This window comes from Manihot esculenta, chromosome 3, assembly GCF_001659605.2.
Source record: "Manihot esculenta cultivar AM560-2 chromosome 3, M.esculenta_v8, whole genome shotgun sequence".
In the NCBI taxonomy this organism is placed as follows: Eukaryota; Viridiplantae; Streptophyta; class Magnoliopsida; order Malpighiales; family Euphorbiaceae; genus Manihot; species Manihot esculenta.
The window spans coordinates 17,266,585-17,287,950 of record NC_035163.2 but is presented as its reverse complement, the minus strand read 5'-3'; the positions used below and the strand labels follow the sequence as shown (position 1 = coordinate 17,287,950).

General features: G+C 33.3%; 3 protein-coding genes across 10 annotated transcripts; all 3 read right to left on the bottom strand.

The window, feature by feature from the left end:
* Positions 1–3,102: 3,102 nt before the first annotated feature.
* On the bottom strand, positions 3,103–4,861 carry LOC110611543 (receptor-like protein 46). The gene has a single exon (XM_021751933.2). It carries the CDS (start codon positions 4,859–4,861, stop codon positions 3,437–3,439), a length of 1,425 nt encoding a protein of 474 aa, XP_021607625.1. The 3' UTR covers positions 3,103–3,436.
* On the bottom strand, positions 4,551–5,866 carry LOC110610999 (receptor-like protein 46). Its single transcript, XM_043954617.1, has one exon. It carries the CDS (start codon positions 5,864–5,866, stop codon positions 4,868–4,870), a length of 999 nt encoding a protein of 332 aa, XP_043810552.1. The 3' UTR covers positions 4,551–4,867.
* Positions 5,867–13,495: 7,629 nt separating this feature from the next.
* LOC110610504 (pumilio homolog 12) lies at positions 13,496–20,936 on the bottom strand. 8 transcript variants are annotated; one of them, XM_021750445.2, is made up of 7 exons: positions 20,488–20,936; positions 17,994–19,719; positions 17,684–17,846; positions 16,151–16,314; positions 14,753–15,011; positions 14,120–14,234; positions 13,496–13,987 (listed from the first exon to the last, which is right to left on the bottom strand). In XM_021750445.2, exons 2-6 carry the CDS (start codon positions 19,580–19,582, stop codon positions 14,127–14,129), a joined length of 2,283 nt encoding a protein of 760 aa, XP_021606137.1. In that variant the 5' UTR covers positions 19,583–19,719; positions 20,488–20,936; the 3' UTR covers positions 13,496–13,987; positions 14,120–14,126. The 8 variants fall into 8 exon arrangements, with proteins under 8 accessions (XP_021606137.1, XP_021606139.1, XP_021606138.1 ...); XM_021750447.2 differs by having other exon boundaries at positions 14,124–14,234; XM_021750446.2 differs by having other exon boundaries at positions 13,496–13,934; positions 14,124–14,234.
* Between the last annotated feature and the right edge of the window lie 430 nt (positions 20,937–21,366).

The window sequence follows — 21,366 nt, the reverse complement described above, 5'->3', positions numbered from 1 at the left end:
AAGGAAGGCTGGACAGGGCACTTTCGGCGGCAGGTTCGGCGGCCGAAAGTCCCTCCAGAGCCGAAAGTCAGGCAGGTTCGGCGGCCGAAACTCCCAGACAGAGACGAAACTCATGCATGTTCGGCGGCCGAAACTCCCAGACAGAGACGAAAGTCCTCTTTCGGGGGCAGGCTTCGGCAGCCGAAAGGCTTGCCTCCCAGGCAGGTTCGGCTGCAGAACCTGGTTTCTGCCAAAGGGCAGAAACCTGGTTCCTCATGCATATTGCCTCCCAAAACCATCCAAACATGCATTTCTCCTAATCTACAACATACATACTCAAGCATGCAAGTCCTAGGGGCATCAAACTACCTTAAACCTCATCTACAACACATCAAGCATCCACATTGCTCATAAACACATATGAAACCCATAAACCTAACCATGAGCTAAACAGGCATTCTACCCCATAGATCTACTTAAAACTTACTTAAAACATGCCATAAGCTCAAGATCGGTCCTTACCTCTTGAAGATCGAGAGAAGAACGACCCTAGCTCGGAAAATGGGAGAGAGAGAGTTCCTTGAACCTCCAAGCTCCAAAACTTGCTCAAAAGCTCAAAACCTTCAAAACAAGGTTGCAAACTCATAAAAATCATGAAGAATGGAAGGAAGAAACTCAAGATCGGTGAGGGACGGCGGAGAGCTCACCTTGGCCGAAAATGGGGAGAAAAGCTCGCCCATTTCGGCTAAGGGACCCCTTTATAGGTGGCTGGCCAGGCCACATTCGGGAGCCGAAAGTGCCTCCGCATGCATGCCATGTTCGGCGGCAGAACTTGAGGTTTGGCGGCCGAACCTGGACTTCCCTCACTTATGCTTTTGGGGGCCCAAGGCACACTCGAAGCGCATGCATATTCGGCGGCCGAACTTGAGGTTTGGCGGCCGAGCCTGAGTTTTCCTCCAAGGTTGTTTTCATGCAAAAACTCATTTCCTTTTTACTTAAAATCATGAAATACATTAAAACATTTTATGAAAACATGTTTCTACCCTACTAGAGGCTTCCGACATCCGAGATTCTACCGGACGGTAGGAATTCCGATACCGGAGTCTAGCCGGGTATTACATTATCTTTCTTGGTGATGCTCCTATCTCTTGGAAATCCAAGAAGCAGCCCATAGTCTTACGTTCCTTTGCAGAATCAGAATATCATTCTATGGCTGCTACAACTTGTGAATTGATATGGTTACATGGTCTTTTTGTTGATCTTTCATAATCTCTTTCTTCACCAATGCTTTTACATTGTAACAATCAATCAGCTCTCCACATTGCTGCTAATTCAATTTTCCATAAGCACTCTAAACACATTGAGATTGACTGCTATTTCATCCATAAATATTTGCAATCTAATGTCACTGCTACACAATATGTTTCAACTCAACTTCAATTGGCAAATATCTTAACTAAAGCTTTGAGTCGTAATCACTTCCATTTTCTGCTTTGCAAGTTAGGCATTTAGGATCTTCATGTTCCAAACTTTAGGGGGGATCTTAAAGATATGTTACCTTTTTATATAGTTGTTTCCTTATATATTACAATATCACATGTAAATACCTAGTTTTTAGCTTATATTATGCTATACACCTAGAATTTAGGCTTCTATTATGCTCAGTAAATTAGCTTAACTGTTGCTCTAATTTTTCTCCTAAATTTTAAGTATTTATATATGTGTATATTCATCCCATTACAATAAAACAGATCAAGGGAATTCTTTCTATCTTCTTTTGTTGTTTTCTTTTTTTTTTTATTAATATGTTATAGCAGACATGTTTAATCCAAAATAGCAGCATATATAAAATAATTAAGAATAATATATCTGTTATAAAATTTTCATAATTCTTAGTGCAAAACAAAATCTATCTATTGTTGGATCTTTCGATTGCATATTTAACGGTTAGATTACTATTGCTTTTTTTTTTTGAAATGGAGATTACTATTGCGTTTAACTATGTTAATTATGAATTAATATTATTTTTATATATAAAATTAGTTTAACTTTAAAAAATAATAAAAAATTACAGTTAACGTTCTCTTTGAACTCTTACATTTTAATTTTTAAAAACTAATTAAAATTATATTTAAATGCAAACATTGAGCCAATTCATAAATTTAAATGTTTAAATTAAAATATAAAATGGCATAAAGGTTGAGTCTTTTTTAATTATTTGACCTATCTTTTAAATTAATTTACATTTTATAAAAGAAAAAAATTAAAATAAAAAATACCATGTAGCAACTTTTTTTACAAACATCTTAAAGTTAAAATATAAGCATTGTTTTTGAAAGTTAATATTTACATTTCATAAATGATTTTTTAGTCAATTATTGAGAGTTTAAAATAATTTACTCTTTTTCTAATGCAGTCGAAATTTTATTTTAAAAAAATGCAATACTTTACAAGAATATATATATATTAAGAAGATGAGCAAGGTTTTATAGTAAATAAAATTGTGAACTTAAAAAAAAAATTACATTAAGACCGATCTCGTGCTTGTCAAAGGAAGGCCAAAGTTTTGAAAATTCTCCTCCATCATGTGTTTATACTTGGATGCTGAAGTTCAAGTGCCTTGATTTAGTTTATAGTTTTTAGAGAGATGGAGAATTCTCTCGTTTACTTTTGGGTTATAAGCTCTTCGTTTACCGTTGATGTTGGTTTTTCTCTTTTTGCTACTCATGTCGATTTCCCTCCCTCCTCTGGATGGGTGGGAGCCTCTCTTAGCCCAGCGTGAATTTACTCTTTCCAACCAGCGTATTTAATGTAAATAGTTTCTTTTTTGGATTTTGTGGTTTCCTATAGTTGTGCTTTTCAGTGAGGGTATTTCTTGTGTCACTGCTAAATGTGTAGCATTGAAAAAACTATGTAATAAAAGTTGCCTGATTGCATATCATGGAATGGAAGCGCTTGCTAATGGATGCCCACATTTGGTTAAAGTGAAGATGAAGAAGTGTTGAGGGGTAACTTGTGATGGTGCTGCCTAGCTCTTGTGAAGGTTTAAAATGGGTCCTTGCTATTGGTCTGCTTGCATTATTTTGCATTGTATCTGATTCCATATTTGATGTATTGAATTTGATATTGGCGTGCTATTTATTACCTTTTCAACTAAATCTTCATTTGCTAGAGTGATTATTTCTACTTGCCTATACTATTGTTTATTTGGTTGGTTTTTATTGCAATTTGCAAGCTCCGCAGCATCTGAAATAGTGGCTTGGTTATGTTCTAATCTATTTGAGTAGGCCTTCAAATCAATTGCAAGCTCACTCTTGATTTGAAGTACTTAATTAGAAATGAACTATGTAATATCGATCGACTACCTCACTGAACATATGATATACTAAAAGAAATAAAATTAGCTAGCAAATATTTCCGACTTTTGATGATAACAAAGATCATTTCATGCCAAATCCTAAACTCTTCTCCTCCTATGCCGGCCTGGGCGATTTCGAGGCGGCAGCCTCTCACCAAATCTAGTGAAACCTATTACTAACACCGTTGCTAAAAGCCCAACAGCATATCCAAACCCCATTCCTGCCCAAGAAAACCATGCTTCCTCTTCTGGTGTCTCTACAGGTGGAGGTGACTGCTCCGGTGAGCATGCCACCATAATTTGCACACCACACAACCCACTGTTGTTGGCAAAATAGCTTGGATCATTCATCGTATCCATTTGGCCTCCCACCGGAATCTTACCCTCCAGCTTGTTGTTGCTCACGTCCAGAGTAGAAAGTTCCTGCAACTTCGACAGGGTCTCAGGAATCGTTCCTGAGAGTCTGTTGTGTGACAAGTCCAGGCTTTCTACACTCTTTAAACCACCAAATGTTTCAGGTATCTTGCCAGATATGTGGTTATATGAAATATTCAATATTTTTAGGCCCTTTAAGTGACCTAGTGAAGATGGGATTTTGCCAGAAAGTTGGTTCTCTGACAAATCTAGCAAGGAGTAGATGTCCAGGCTGTGGCTTGAAAGACCTCGCTTTGCGTTCTTCCAATTTACAACCAAGTCTTTGAACTCGATGGGAATGATGAATAGATCAGTTAATGCGAAGGTATTGGGTGTTTCTATCATTCCTAGTAGATTTCCAAGCTTGACAGTGATTTCTCCGTTGAGGTTGTTGTTTGACAGATCAAGAATTCGAAGGCTTGTGAGGTTGGAAATAGTGTCAGGAATAGAGCCTTCCAAGGAGTTGTTGCGTAAGTTCAGGACTTGAAGATTGGAAATTTGGGAGAGGGAAGATGGCAAGTTTCCTGTAATGTTATTGTCATGGAGATCAAGATGTTGAAGCTTGCTCAAGTTAGTGAGGTTTTTTGGTAATATGCCGGAAAACTTATTGTTTCCTAGTGAAAGAATCATGGTTTCTTCTGAAAATGACACAGGAACATCACCTGAGAACTCATTAGATGAGAAATCAATGAAAGCTAGCAATGCGTCAGGTTTAAAAATTGGGATTTTCCCTGAGAATCTATTTCCTGAAAAATCTAGCAGAATAAGGCGATAAATCTCAGAGATGGAAGCTGGAATCTGCCCAGAAAAGTTGTTACTAGACAACATGAGAATTATAATAGAATTGGCATTCCCAATATTTTCTGGCAATTCTCCAGAGAAGTTGTTCCTTGATAAGGCAAGTACAGATAAACTCAGAGATTCAAACAGACGCGGAGGAAGAGAACCTGTGAGCTTGTTATCAGACAGGACAATGGCGCCCAGGTCAATCTCAGCTAGCCACTGAGGGAAGGGTCCTTGGAGCATGTTCTCACTCAAATCCAAGAGATTAAGAGTCTTCTGTGTCGAAATCCAATCTGGGATTCTTCCTTCAAGCCTGCATGATCTCATAGACAACTAAGATAACATACATTTTGGCATTAAGTCCACATTGTTATCCCAAGTCAGATTATTCCCTCCAACAAACAGCTCCTTCAGGCTCTTGATGTCAAACAACCATGTCGGAATTCCTCCGGCAAGCAAGTTGTCTTGCAACCGGAGAATTTGCAACTTATTCAGCTTCTGTATAGATGATGGTATTCCTCCAGTTAGCCTGTTATTGCTCAAAGCCAGAGTTGTCAGGTTGGTAAGCTCACCTATATTAGCAGGAATCTCCATTGATAAAGCATTGTCCCTCAAGTCCAATTCTTGCAGTTCCTTCAGATACAAAACAGAAGATGGAATCCTCCCAACAAAACTGTTTCCGCGAAGACTTAACCGCTGCAATTTCGTGAGGTTTCCAATCTCTCCAGGAATATTTCCTGCTAAAGAATTATAATCCAATTTCAGTACCCTCAAGTTTTTAAGAGCACCCACTTCCTCGCTTAACATACCCGTCAGAAAATTGCTACTGATATCAAGATACTGAAGATACTTGAAGTGAAAAATCTGAGAAGGGATGAAGCCACTAAAATTGTTGAACATCAAATCTAGATGAACCAATCTGCTGAGGTTGGCAAGCATATCAACAGGAATCTCACCCACTATGTAATTTGAGGATATATCGAGAAACATCAAGGATTTAATGCGAGAGAGAGGTGACAAGACAGAAGAAGGTACTGGCATAGGCCCCTGAGGTCCAAGTGGAAAGAGAGAATGGAGATCAAGAGCTGTAACTGATCTTGAACTCGAGCGAGAATTGCAGGTCACCATCTCCCAATAGCAACAATCTGAACTTGAATTCCATGAATCTAAGCCAAGAGGAGAGTAATAATAATCAGAAGAAGATGAGTTAATGATATTGAAGACCAAGGATTTGAACTGGAGAAGGGCTTGTTTCTGATCATCTGGGCAGGAAAGAGAAGTGGGAGTGATCAAGAATATGAAAAATAGGAAAATCAAGATGAGCTTGGCCATTGTTGGGTTGATGATGAAGTTGGAGTTAATGGGTGCTAAAAATTAATAGAGAAGTTCACAATGGAAGTCAATGGTTCAGCAATTCTAAGTCAGTGGCCTGTAGTGGATTGACTGTTTTAGTGGAATATCAATGTTGAGGTAGGTGACGTGTGTTTACTTGACTTTTTGACCTTTTTGGTAGAGTAGCATTATTTTCCTTCCGTTATTATTAGTTTAATTGTTTTTGTCTTTGGATAGGGAACAAAATAATTTCTATTCTAAAAAAAATAAAAATAATTTCATTTCAAAGGATTGCATAATTCAAATTATTTTTTTTATTCATATCTGTTGGATTTATTTTTAATTTTAAAAATTTTAATTATTTTAATTTAATTTATTTTTAATAAAAAAATTAAATCTAATGATAATAATATATTATTTTTAATAATATAGAGATTAAATTATAATAAAAATTAAAAGATTTTAATTAAATTTTAAAATATTAAAAATAAAAATTATATTAAAAAATCTAACCGATTAAATTAAATGGAATCAGACAAATTTAATCAATTTAATTTAATTTTCATAAATACTAAAATTTTAATTTTAAAATTATTTAATTTAATTTTAAATTAAATCAACTGGATTATCATCCATAATATTTTACGCATTTTTTTAAAAATCTTTGTTAATTTAGTGAATGATAATCTTTGTTAATTTAGTCAATGATAAATAGATTATTTTTAGTCTAAAGTCTTTGTTGGTTTAGTCAATGATTATTATTATTAGTATCTACCATAGGGATCCCTTGTTTGAAAAAGAATGGAAGAAAGAAAGAAACAAATTAGGAATTGCTTAATCTTTGGCACATCCAAATAGTTAATCACTTCTTGGACAAATTTTTCACTGACGGGAAGTCAACGGGGAAAAAGACTTTCGTTTTAAAGATGGTTTTGATTTTTAATTAAAATTAATTTGATTTAATTTTTATAAATTTATAATAAATAAATTAATTTCATTTAGTGATAATTTTATTTATTTTATAAGTTTGAGTAGTATATTAATTAAAATTAAAATTAATTTTTTATATTTAATTTAAAAGTACAATAAATAGGTAACTTAAAAGAGAAAATAAATTAAAGGGCAATATTAATTAATTTAGTAAACTGTGGAACAAATTTGATAAATATAGTAATATAAAAGATTTCTAAAATAGTAAGGGCAAATGACCCATTGCCCATTGTAAATCCGCCCATAAGAATTACGGTTTAATTAGAAATCAATTTTGTTGTTATAGAATTTCTTTTTTTCATATTATTTATAAATTTTTGTTTAATTTAATTTTTAATAAAAATTAATTTTATATTAAATTTAAGGCCAGACTTCTCGATACACTCAGATTTAAAACTTAAAACCTAAAATAAAATTAAAAAAAAAAAAAGGAGAAATATAAATATAAAAATATTATGAATGGAGCATAAAGGCTCAGCTCAAACACTGAAATCAACATATATTCCACTTTAGTTAGGTGGAGAGCAGCAATGCATCTTGCATATGATAATATAGCTTACTGGGACTAGCCACGGTTCAAAGTAAAATAATTATCAAATTAATTTAATTTAAAATTTGGTTTGATTATTTATTTTGATTTAATTATTTTTTAATTTTAAAAATTTAGTTTTTTTAGCTCGATTTTAATAAGAAAATCAAAAAAACGATTTTAATAATTTTAATAGAAATTCTAACAATATGTTTAGCATTAATCTAGTTGTTGAAGCCAATATCAATTAATTTAGACTTATCAATAGGAATGACAATTTTTTTTCCTTTGTTCACAAAATATGTCCCAGCAAGCACTCCAATCTAAGGCACATATAACCTTAAAATAAATAGAAGAATAAGAAAATGAATTAGATTTATTTAGCCTTAGTAAAAATATACAAATTTAATTAATTTTTTTTATTAAAATTAATTACTTACTCTTTATAAAATTTTAAAATCCAATTAAAATATTTATATATTAAATCAAATTATTTAATTTTTATGTTTTATTTTAAATTTAAATATTTATATTATTTAATTCCTATAATTTTAATCATCTATAATATTTAGTTTTTTCTGTCTAGGCAAAACAAGTTGACTGATATGTTTTTGATAAAAATATAACAGAATATCTAAATAAAGAATTTACTTTTGTAAAATATGCCAATATTTTAATTAAAATTTTTAAAAAATATGGGCTAAATATATATACTAATTTACCAAAATTATTATAATAATATTTTAAAAATCAAAATTAAAACTAACCCTTTATAATTTAAATTTAATTGAAAGTGAAATATAAAAAATTATATTCATAAAAATCTAACTGAAATTATAAAAAAATCGAATCCGTATCGTCATAATTCCCAACTCCTACTTTTTAGTCATCCAAGCAAAGCCCACTAAACCCCAATCCATTACTCAAAGCCTAATGAACAAGCAATGGGCAAGACTCAAGCTCACGTCAATCTCCTCCCTAAAATGACATATTAACCTTTGAAAACGTCACTTCTTTTGGCTAATTTATACAAACTCTACATAACATAAAAGGGTGTAACAGTAAAATACATAAACTTTATTGTGTAACATAGCACCTCTTTCCATTTCTATTTAAAAAATATAAAAACTCATTTTATCTGCAATAATAGATTTGCGGTAACACTTGTATATATTCTCTTTTTATTTCTAATTAAATTCTAGTATTTTAAATAAAAATCAAATAAATTATTTAATTGATTTTTTTTAAAAAATAAAAATTAATTAACTATATCTTCATCCAAATTTTTTGCACCTTTCGAGTATTGAATTATGTTTCTTTAAATTAGTCTTTATCTTTTCAGACCTGACGTTAGTTTTTGAATATTTCATAGCTTCTCTCAACTATTTATAAGAAAAAAGTAAAAAAATCTAATAAATATACTGCATGAAATTTTTCCTCCACCTTAATCGGAAGATTTTACAAGTCAGACAGCATCTTCTGAAACATGTCCAATTTCTTTTCGATGGGCTTTTCGTCATCCACTTTGAAACTCAAAACCTTTTATATCAAGTACATTGTTAGGTAAAGATTGTTCCAAGTAGAGTTTCTCCAAAAGTCTCTACATTGCAAAAGTAGTCTTCTCATGGATCACTTTTCTGAGAATATAATCCGAGAGACAGAATTATTAAGTTCTTAATATTCTTACTTCTTTCTCTTCTTAACCATTTAACTGATTCCTCGATCTCTTTCTCTTTTAATCTTGTTTCTTGATTCGAGGTAATGATTGAAGCAGCCCCAGAAGATTTCGAGATTTCTAGAGTTAAAGAAAATATTTTTTTTATGGAGTTAAAGAAAGGATTTTTTTCTGGACTAGAGTTCTTGGTTTCTTTGATTCATTCTCTTCCTTAAAATTTCATGTCTCTATATCATCATTAAAAGCATCTTTCAGTCTCATGATCTCAAGACTTATCTCGATTTTTTCCTTTCAAAGCATGAAATCTCCTCTCCCATCAAACTTCTCAACATCAAGTTCGTGCATCATCAACGCAATTCTTTTCTCAACTGGACTTCAAAAAAATTGATCGACAACGAATCTATCCGCTCACAAACCGTGCTTTGATACCACTTGTAGTTGCTCTAATACCATAATTCTGATTTTCGGTGAGCAACGTAATGGAAAAATAAGAAAATAAAGAAAAGAAAGAAAGAACATAAAAGGTTTTACGAGTTCGGATCGATCTTTGTGGATCATCCTACATTTCGGAAGAGGGAATCATTTATTCACGAAAAGTTACAGAGAGAGAATATCCACACACGAGCACAATCTCGATTACAAATTAACAATGGTAGAGAAAAAACAACAATCACAATGCTTTTCACTTTGCGCACCTTTCACACTTCTCACTCTCAAAATAGAGGGATGTTGCTCCTTAAATAGTAGACTCAACGATATTGCCCTCCATTGTAAAAAACTGAAATTTGGATCTGCTTTCAATCTTACCAAAATCCTTCATTAACATATCCAATTGGTGGATTCGTCCATTAGGATAAAAACTGTAGCTCCACCCATGCATGAAGTATTGGCAATGCCCTACCAATATTCATATGGCATCTTAAGGCACACTCGTATCATCATTCTCTCACTACCATAACCCAAAAAAACTTAGGCTTAATTTATCATGAATTTAATATATAAATAAATAGACTATACTAAATCAAAATGTAATATTTTAATTTTATAATGTTATATCTCATCGTATATTTTATAATTTTTTGTCTTATAACATTTCAGATGCTAATAAAACTATTTTAGTAAAATTTAACTATTTCAATTCCCATGCGATTGCACCAAAAATTCGAGTTCCCTTTGGATTTCCTTCTTGATCAATGATAATTGCACCGTTGTCATCATATCATGTTATCATACCATTATCACGTTTGAGTTCTTTACAAGTACGTACAATTACAGCTCTGATTACTTCTGATTTTTCTAGAGATGAATTTAGTGCTGCTTAATCACAGCAACAATAACATCACTGATATGAGCATATCCACGATTACTAGTTCCTATGATTTGAATATACATTAATTCTTGAGCTCTCTGCTGTTATCTGCTATCTCGCTGTTATCCGCTACATTCAAATGGGTATGAGATTGGATCATATCATTTTTTTTAATATGTTATTTTAATGCAAAGGAAAAAAAGGATATATTATTTGTCCCAAAAAAAAAGAAACTTACTATTTTTTTGCATTCAAAATGTCTTTTTCTTTTGGTTCTATATATAATGAATTGAGTTCGTATAAGCATTTTTTATGCTGCTATTGAAATAGCTTTTCTCGCTATATTTTTGGCTACTCCACCCATTTCATAAAGTATTCTACCTGATTTAATGACAGCTACTTAATATTCGAAAGATCATTTCTCCGAACCTATACGTATTTCTGTAAGTCTTAAAATAACTGGTTTGTTGGGAAATATACGTACTCATATTTTTTCACTGCGGCGTGCATTTCATGTCATTGCTCGTCCCCCGCTTCTATTTGTCTAGATGTAATCCAAGCGGCTTAGAGTTGTTGAGAGCTGGAATAGACGGAAAATAGCCAAATTGGTTATAAATATTTGTCCTCTGCAAATGAGAATCAGGCTTGGCCAATGAAATATAGTTCTCTCTAAATTTTTGAGAATTTAGAGATCTTGGGGCTAGGTTTGGTGGGCAAGCTCTTGAGAATCCCAATGTTGAATTAAGAAATCTCAAGCAGACTGAATCAACCCAAACGAAAAAGAAAATCAACCCAATGAAAAGAAAATCAACAAATCTCACGACAAATCAAAATTATACTAATTGAAATAAGCTATTCTCAAGTTTACAAAACTAGAACTCTAAATGCATAATTCACAGTATCAGCCACAGAAATTAGAATCTCAAATTTCTAATTTACAATATCAATCCACAAAGCTAGCATCCTAAATTCCCAACATCCAGAGGCTTGTGCATCGAAATCTACAAGATCTATGAATAGAGATGTGAGTGAGTGAGAAGACATAAAGCATGAACCACCAAGGATCTGTAAGAGGGGCTTTATAGCGACAACCTTCAAAGATGCATACAAGATGGAAAGAATGGCTAATGTCATCTAAATGATCAAATCTACTTGGTTCTGGATGTGCTCTCATCATATATGTTAAGATATTAAAAATCAAAGCAAACTGAATAAATCAAATAATGAAACTGATCAATTAGGTTCAATTCAGTCTAATTTTTAATTTTTAATCGAAAACTGATCAGCCAGCCAAGTTGGTACACTTTTAAGTATGGACCTTTTAATTGTTGTGCTGTAAGAATTGTTGCAGAAACAAACTGACATTATTACATTTATCCAAAACATTTATAATTGAAACAGATGCATCTAGAAAAGGATTAGGGACTGTTCTAATGTGGATAGGAATCCAATTGCTTTCATTAGTAAGGCTTTATTTGATAAACACTTGAGAAGGAGGAGCTATTACCAATAGTATTTGCAGTAAATATATGAGAATATTATTTGTTGTAAAGACACTTCATTGTTAGAATAGACCACAAAAGCTTAAAATTCTTGTTGGAACAAAAGCTTACTACTACAGCAAAGCAAACCTGGTTTATTAAGCTTCAACACTATGATTATGAGATTCAATATAGAATGGGGAAGATAACGAGCAGTCAATTCATTATCTAGGGCCCCATTTCAGTTATTGTAATTACTACACATCCTATTCCAGACCAGACCAGCTTTTCTCTGTTATTAAAAAATTGTAGCAGACATATCTTAACAGTACGCGATATTCGATTTAAATTGAAAAAATTGACTGAATTGAATAATTTAAAAGTTTAGTTTAATTTTTTATTCATTTCGGTTCAATTTGATTTTTATTTTATTCATTTCGGTTCAATTTGATTTTTAATTTTAAAAATTTTAACTGTTTCATTTCAATTCGATTTTGATCAGAAAAATAAAAAGAATCGATTAGTGATAATAATATATTATTTTTGATAATGTAGAAATGTTGGACCATATTAAAGTTGAAATATTTCAATTAAATTTTATGAAAAAAATAAAAAGTCTATTAAAAAGTCCAACCGATCAAATCAAATCGAATCAAATTAAATCAAACTAATTTAATTCAAATCGATTTCTACTTAAAATCGATTTGATTTTCATAATACTAAAATTTTAATTTTCAATTTATTCAGTTTGATTCGATTTTAAATCAAACACTCCAATATATTCTACTCTTCAGAAGGTCACAAACTAAGCTACAAAAGGACTCAGCCTCTCACCCACATTACACTTATGTAGATAATCAATTAAGAATGAAAGTGAAGCTGGTTATAAGGAATTCAGCAGCATTTAAGCGGAAACTACTTGAGCTCTATCATGACTCTGCTCTTGAGGACCATCCAGGAGTCTCAACTGCTGATAAGAGACTCCCTTCTATGGTGTATTGGACGGGACTTTCTAAGTCAATTAGAGAATATACAAGACATTGTTTTGTATGCCAAAGGAATAAATATGAAATAGTGGCTTCTCCAAGTACTTATGTTTATACCTTTTTATATTTCCCTATTGTCTAATGGCAGTTATACACGGAATAAGATTTACTCTACAAAAAAAGAAAATCACTACTGAATTTCACCTGGCAAGAAAGATCGACTTGGCAAGATGATCCTATAAACAGAGATGAAGAGTTTATAGGAGGGTGAATTATATTAGTAATTGGTCTCAAGACTGGAGGGCTGTGGTTAGAATTCATTGGCATGTTTTAAGATAAAACCGAGAGTAAACTTGTAAACAGAAGGTTTGGCCGATCATTCCAGGTTCCATTGGAAATTGGGTATTTGAATAGCAAGAGTGTGGACCTTGGAGGCTTCTGGAATATCTAATTTTATCAAATAACATACCTATCTCCCATGCAGGATTCAGACTGGAAAATGAAATAGCTAAACATCACCTTCCTACCAATTCCAACTGCATGGAGCACCAGCAAGATTTGCAACTTTTGAACTTCAACTAAACCAACAATCTCATCATTCACAAAGATATAAACATATATATAAGTTGAAAAGGATAAAACTCACAAGGATGGGAAACTTGACAGAGAATCATAAATATGTATGTAATAAATACGATTCGAGTCTTGGCAATCTATGAACATGAAATGTACACCATAAAAATGAATGCCAAATATGCAAAACCAGGTAGCTCATATAAGCCATTACAACCTGCAGTTGCCCACCAAGCATTCAGCTTGGATCCACAAAAAAACCCATATTACAAATAACCCCTTAAGCCTCTGGGAACTCTACATCTTCCACATTTCCTTTATTCTATGCAAAAGCGAGGAGAAACAAAAATTGCTGATCTACAATCATAGGGATCCCATGTTAAGCAGAATTTGCCTCTTAGGAATTAAGAGTCCTAAGGACAGAGTTGAATTAAACAGTAGCATAAATAAAACGTCCAAAATTTCCCCTTTCATCGCTTCGGATAAGCTGTTAAAAGGCATCTTTTCTCCATTTTCTTTCCCGGTCTAAGCTTCAAAAATACCAAAACCATAAAGCCAAGTTCAGAGCTTTTCTTTCCCTGCTTAAAATGGAATTTACATAATTTCTTGACGAACTAAAGGTAAAGCCCGTGTTGGCCTCACCAGAAGGAAAAATATAAATGGTCAAGCAGAATATATAGGATGTCAAGCAAAAAGAGTTGTGTGCGTACCTACAGATTATTTCTTCAAGCTATTACTAGACAGGACCTTCTTCCCATATGGACTAGTTCGAAGCACAGGTACATGGGGTCTTATGGCCTCTACCAGTGCAGCATGAAGAGCTCCCTGCTCAACATATTAACACAATATCAGAAGAAATGATAATTACAAAGGCTCTTTTTCCTTTTTCACTTTAGCACCTTGAGATTGTACGAATATAATGCACTTTATTATGTAAATATTTCAAGAAAAAAAAATTGCCAAAAGAATTTCTTGGATTTCTTTTCTTTTTGAATAGTTTCAAAAGCAACTCAAACAAAAATCTTCATTTAACCGTAAAATATGAATTTTAGCTCAATGGTAATGGATTTATCTTTAGAGTTGTGAGATCTCAAGTTTGAGTTCTGATCGGAACCACATGTACCAAAAAAACTGTTAAATTTGGTTCTTTCTTACAAGATGAGAAAACCAAATTGTTACAGCGAAGAAGGGATGGTCGGCTGGTCACATGATCCAAAATCAGATAGTAATTTCAAATATTTCCAGCACAAATCTCATATTACAGTTGCATAGCTCAAGCAAGTTAAGACAAAAAAACAGTTATCGGAAGAAGAATAAAGAAGTTGAACAATGAAATTATTAACCTTCGACCGATGAAGTGCAGCTTGAATAACATAATTTCCATAAGGATCTTGCATGATTTGATCCAAGTGAGCATTATTTATCAACTCTTGGATAATATGAGTGCGACGATCCTCACTTGCAGATTTTAGGCACTTTTCTACCACATTACTGCTATATTTCTGCATCGATAAGTCCCCATAGTTGCCTTCCAGCTGATCAAGAATATCAGCTGTGGCCCAAGGAAGACGAAGCTCAAAGACAAATTGGACAACATAGTTCCTGTAAGATTGAAAAAGCTCAGACGATACTGCTATGAATAAACAGTAAACCAGAGATTTTCAGCAAGCCTACAAGAGATTCTCACATGGGAAAAAGGAGCAACGCTTACCTGTATAAAATTGATCTGTTTCCTTAGTTTATTCAGATTTCTGTCCATAGTTTATTAGGATTTCGCCTTTTCCTTATTAAGCTTTTCCTAATTCAAGTAGTCTTTAGTGTTCCTAACTATAGTAATACTAGTTAAGCAGGAAAAAAAAGTTTAGGGCAATATATTCCTACTTAACAAATGAGTATACTCCTGTTTAGAGTGCAGTTAAAAATATAATAATTCATTTCCAGTTATATTCAAGGTTGAGACTCTAAACACTCAGAGATCTGAAAAATCTCTCTAACAAACCTTGGCTTCACGTTCACACTAGTTAACAAAGGTGGCCAAACTAACAAGTATTAGATTTTTGTGTGACACCCCTTTACCTGATATCAGACTCAGGGCCGTAACAGTTACAAGCAAATTACACCATCCAATCTATCTTCAAGATACAAAGTACCTGTTTGGTCTGGCTTTCTTAATTCACCCTAAATATTTCAGAACATTATTACAAACACAGCAGGCGAGCTGCTCAAACCTAATCTTATGATCCAAAATGCTAATTCTCATAGCACAGCAACCGAATTTCAAAAACATACAGGTGCGAGAAACCAGAAAAAAAAAATGGAAATGTCTCAAATGGTTCTGAACAATCTTGAGACGATACAAAAACTTTTCTTTCCACTAGAAAGTTTACAGAACAGGTCCTTTTGTAACCAAGGATTTCTTACTGATGCTCCATAATAGTTTGCCAAATACAATATTCTCATCCTCAAAAATCAATATAATGTCTAAGGAAGGGATACATACAATTTTATCAAGATATGTCTGTATTCATTTTTTATTATAAGCCATCTTTAGCAAAAGTTTCCAGTCATTCACATAACAATTCTTTTTCTTTTCATTTACAAGCTTTCATCTGTATTTCAAAATCATGTTTGGTCATGGTATAGTCCAAAAATCACGCAAATTTTCTTGCATTGGTGTGATCAAAGGAAAACACAGTATCTATTTAAAAATAAAATAAGATAAGAAAAGATAGGTTCAGTACCCAAATGGATCTTGGGAAAGAATTAGAGCATTTGATGTTATCTCGCATATTAAGCGGCGCCTTTGCTCACCCTCTGAATGGCTAAGGCATTTTTGAAGTACACAACAGCCATGGCGATCAGTAGCAAGCTCAACACAGTTAGCAGTTGCAGCTTCGAAAAGGAACTGCACAACAAATCATTAACAGTGTTGCATCAGGTCCTCATATGCTTTCTTTACACCATATTCAATAAGATTATTCTAAATGAAATATCATTGACAAAACTTGCATGGCAAATAGCTTAGTAATTAGTGAAGAACAATTTCAGTCAGGCATTTTCTCAAAGCTACTAAATCCAAAAATATTCCACTTTCTGTTTCATGGCACTCAAGGGAGAAACCAAATAAACAAATAAGATTTCATCATGCTAAATTACATTTGTGCAATTTGACTTTTTCCCCCTTTCTTAAAAGGATCAATGTTCACTTCATTATCAAAAGTGAATCATGACCTCTGAAAACAAATTAGAAAATACCCAATATGATGTAAACATTATGTAGACTCATTCTGCTGGCAAATCATACTTTGATAGACAAATATAATTATTTGAAAAAAATTACTACTTTATTCCTATGGTACGAATAAACTCGTTAGTTGATTTCTCAGTTTTGAAAGATACATTAAAATGTCTTTGACATTTTAGAAAGTCTACTAGTTAATCTTTCCGTTAATTTTAGCCGTTAAATGTTTTACTATTTAGTTTTTATGATTTGAAAAAACTTATTAGTTGGTCTCTCAATTTTGTAAAAAATCTACTAATTAGTCCCTCAGCACCAAGAGCAATTTAGATTTTTTTGCAATATTTAATAGCTAAAATTAAAATTAACGGACAGACTAATTAATGGATTTTTTAAAACGTTAGAGATGTTTTAGTATATTTTTCAAAACCGAGAGACCAACTAATGAGTTTTCCTATACCATAGAACTAAAAAGTAAATTTTCCTAATTATTTTTAGGTTTGGCATAATGCAGAATACAGAAGGGGAGGTCATGAGTCTTGACTCCTATTTGATCTCTTCAAATAGAAAAGATAATCAAATTAGAACAATTAGTCTGGGGAGTTCAAAGGAAGTACTTCCAAAGAATAGATTACATAATGGGCTGTGCAAAAGTTCAGCACGTCCTGATTGTGAAATAAAGCCAGAAATCTAAGAAAAAAAAAATAATATAACCAAAAGCAAAAACAAAAAGTTCTGCTAGGAGCATAATAATGAGATACAATCTAAAAGAATATATCTCTTTCATTGGAGGAGCATGAACCAATGCTACTTTTTCCTGCAACCCACCCTCCCCTCCCTGCACTTCTCTCTGTAATACCTGTTTCACCCCAATGTTTTCGCTAAACCAGATTCAAATAGACCATATCTAACCTTGCTCCTTCATTTCAATAATTTTGAGGGCTTAAGAGAAAATAAAGAATAAATTATCTGAGAAATTTTAGAAAAGGATACAAATGCACAGGTAATTGTAAATACATAGATGAATATATCTTACCTCACTGTACTCAGGTGTTAAATACTGCAAGCAGCGCTGTGCAACATGGTTACCATTCATATTTTTTATCAAAGTCACTATACCAGGCTTCAATGAGGACACAACCATGCAAAACTGCTCTGGAGTCTTGAGGTTTTCAATTACCTTCTGAACAGCCCGAGTCCTGTGTTAAGAAGTGCAATTCTTTAGGTAATTTAAGATAGGAATATTAGAAAGTTTCTTGATGGTAAAAGAGAAAAGCAAGCACATACATCCAAGCATACACACACATGCATTGAAAGACTACAAGAAAAAGAGAGATAGATCGAACCCATGCATGTCACATGAAATCCTAACAAGTTCCCCAGGCTTTCTAGTGATGGCACAAAGTATTTGCATTTGCTGATCCTCATTGCAAACTTCAAGCAACTTTTGGACGAGGTAATTCCCGAAAGGGTCTGTCATAAGCTCAACAATATGATCAATGACCTCAAGGAAAATCTTTTCAACATCTTGTGGAGTGCCCTCAGAAAACTTTCTTTGCAAGAAGCGGCAACCATGTTGGTCTTTCGCCATTAGATATACTCTGCCAGTGACTTCATCCACAGAATTATATTTCTGAGGCTGGGGCCTAAGATTAGTGCTTTTCAGATCTGTAACCTCAGCAGACAAATTCCATGAGCTCAAGTGATCTAACTGAAAGCATCCAGCACTAGGAGTAGATAAGTTATGGCGGATGTGACCATTTGATAAAACCTTCCCACTCTGATTGAGATTTGCAACTGATTCATTTCCTCCCACTGAACCATATTTCACAGCTTTAAGTGTGTTCAGCCCTTGTGATCTTGTCAGAATTTTTTCAGGAAAAGTCTGTTTTCCTAATTTATCCAACACACTTATACCATTGTGCGATTGATTCAGACCCCTGGTTATTGCATAATTGTTCCAAAATGGTTCTTGATTAGATTGTTGAAGTTGATGAGAGATTGGAACCTCAAAATATGGTTGTCTGACATTCCGATTCACCAGCTTCATTGCAACATTTCCATTTCCCTGAACAGGATGCTGAGCTTCCAACCGTTGAGTACGCAGCTGCTGCAGATACAGGTACTGTTGATGCATCCTATAAAATTGCTCCTCCTCCATATTCCTCCAACTGATGTGAGGCTGGTTCAATGGTTGTGAATGCATGCAAGAAAGCAGATGTTGCATGTCCGTAAAGTATGGCCGCTGTTCAGACATTAAAGGAAAATCTACACCAGGCACAGCCACATTGGAAAGGAACTGATAACCTTGCACCGCATGAGCAATTGGCAAGGCAGTAGAGAAATTTTCAATTGTTTGTGGCTGACAATAACCAATTGGCATCTGCTTTGGTTCTTGAGCATTAAGTTTCAACAAATTTGAACTTTCTTGTACAATTTTTGATACATTAAACCCATCAAAATCACAAGGCATGGAATTTGGCAATTGGAAAGATGGAGCACCTGTGACTGATGAATTCATGCTGGGGACCAAATTCTTCATGCTGCTTGTGAGTTTGCAATCCAATGAAACAGCATGACTTGGTGATATAAAATTTGCTGAGACACTACTGCTATTGAAGCTCAAATCTGCAAAATCAGATGTCAAGGATTGAACGTCCAGCAGATTTGCTTCCTCTGATTGGACTCTCCTGATGGGAGATCCTTGAGTTTTATTAATTAATCGTTTTCTTTCATCCAAGCCTGCACTGCTTTGGAGTTTTTCAGTCAAAGGCCCCTTATAGGAATTCACACAAATGGGTGCCAAGCTATCATTTAGAGACACAGTTTTAGACACAGCTTCCTCAGAGTGTGGATTCCCAGAAGTAGCATTCGGTATCTCTCCAAGAAGCTTCTCAAATTCATCATAGTCTACTTCAGTTCTTCCAACTTCCATTTTCTAAAGTGTGAAGTTATTGAGAATTCTTTTTCTGACAAACAAAGAATGTCTTCAAGGCAACGTAGATCCACAGACAAGCCCTTCAATGCAGAGAAATTTTAAACCACAAGGAACACATAAGCTGCAGAGAAATTCTAAATCATAAGAAACCATCAGTAAGCAAATTAATGTAATGAAAAACAAAGGAATGTGTTACATCTACCAAAACTCGACTTAAAATAATTTTCAACTTCAATATTCAAGCTAAGAGTTTATGGTTTCAATAAAAACAAAGTCTCACATTGTCACATTGTCAAAGTGTATCATCCATAAGCCAAATCCATCAGAATATGCAGCTAGTGTCCAGCTTTCCGTAAATTTTGGTAACAAATTTTTTCTTCAGCCAAAGCGGTTATCACAACAAACTCCACCCCGTAAATTTTAGATTTTAAAAAACCAAAATATAATAAAAGAAGAAACAATAACACGAAGAAGATGAACATCCATCAAAGAATCAGTCCACAACAACAGATTCTAAACTAGAAAATCAATCAATACAAAAACCCCAGTTCAGAAAAAGTGTTCACGGATCACTCTAGAGCCATGATCATCTACGTTAACATGATCAGACCATTTGAAACACCTTTCCTCGATTTCTACGTCCAAAGAATAAAGACACAGAAATCCCATTGCCTAAGAGATTGCACTAAACGAAAGACCCTCGAAATTCAATCAAACTCTTATAAAGAGCCAAAACCCAGAAAATCAAAACTCCGATGATCAAAAACCAAAATTCAAAAATCAGAGAACTAAAAAACCAATCTTGACAACACATACACATCAAACAGACAAACCCAATTCAGTTAAAGGGATTAAATAACAATGCAGGAAGAAGAAAAGACTGAACTAGTGATCATACATACCAGTAACAGAGTCGTCAGCATCACAATGAAGCCACGGCAAAAGTGAAGAAAGGGAAACAAAAACAACAACAATAAACAAAATTCCAGAAAAGACGATCGGGATTTCTGTTTTTCCTTAGATATACAAATAAATATGCTCTATCTGTGAAAATTCAGAGAATGCAAAGAGAGTGCAAGTGTTGTTGGTAATAAGGTCAGGGAGAGAGGCGGCGTGAAGAAGAAGGAGAGGCTCACAAAATGACCCAGGACAGGGGAATTGAGAGAGAGAGAGAGAGAGAAAGAGAGAGAGAGAGAGGAGAGTAAAGAGATGGAATTGGTGTAGAATTACAAAAGCACCAAACAAACAAACACATCAACTACACAAATACTACCATAACCCCCCATCTCATCTCATGAATCATCCATGCATGGACTGAATGTTAATGTAAATATTATATATATATAAATATGGAATGCAATGCTTATGCTTTTCTTTCCTTTCTTTTTTTTTTTCGTGCTTTTCTTGTGTTTTGGTACGTTTTGGCTTTGGGTCATCACCTTTTTTCTAAGTGCTTAAAATAATTCTATTTCCTATTTTATATTCTTTTTTACCATATATTAATTAATTCTGCTATGTCTTTCCTGTATATATATTATTAGATAAATTATTATTAAGTCCTTAAATTTTTATAAAATTTATTTATTTTTTTTTATTTTGAAATCATTTAATTATCTAACTCTTTAATTCTACTATTAAAAAAAATTCAATTGTCTTAAATTATTTATATTATTTTATTTTATTTTATACCTATGACTTTAAATAAATTGACTATCAATCAATTAAAAAGTTTCATTTTATATAAAAACATTTAATTAATTATAGATTTAATCTGATAATAA

Excerpts from the sequence above, each read along its gene's own strand:
- LOC110610504 (XM_021750445.2), bottom strand. The coding sequence starts at position 19,582 with ATGGAAGTTGGAAGAACTGAAGTAGACTATGATGAATTTGAGAAGCTT. Across the intron at positions 16,315-17,683 it reads TAACACCTGAGTACAGTGAG|TTCCTTTTCGAAGCTGCAAC; the intron begins GTAAGATATATT and ends TTTGTTGTGCAG. Across the intron at positions 15,012-16,150 it reads CTTTCCCAAGATCCATTTGG|GAACTATGTTGTCCAATTTG; the intron begins GTACTGAACCTA and ends TCAATCTTACAG.
- LOC110610999 (XM_043954617.1), bottom strand. The coding sequence starts at position 5,866 with ATGGCCAAGCTCATCTTGATTTTCCTATTTTTCATATTCTTGATCACT.
- LOC110611543 (XM_021751933.2), bottom strand. The coding sequence starts at position 4,861 with ATGAGATCATGCAGGCTTGAAGGAAGAATCCCAGATTGGATTTCGACA.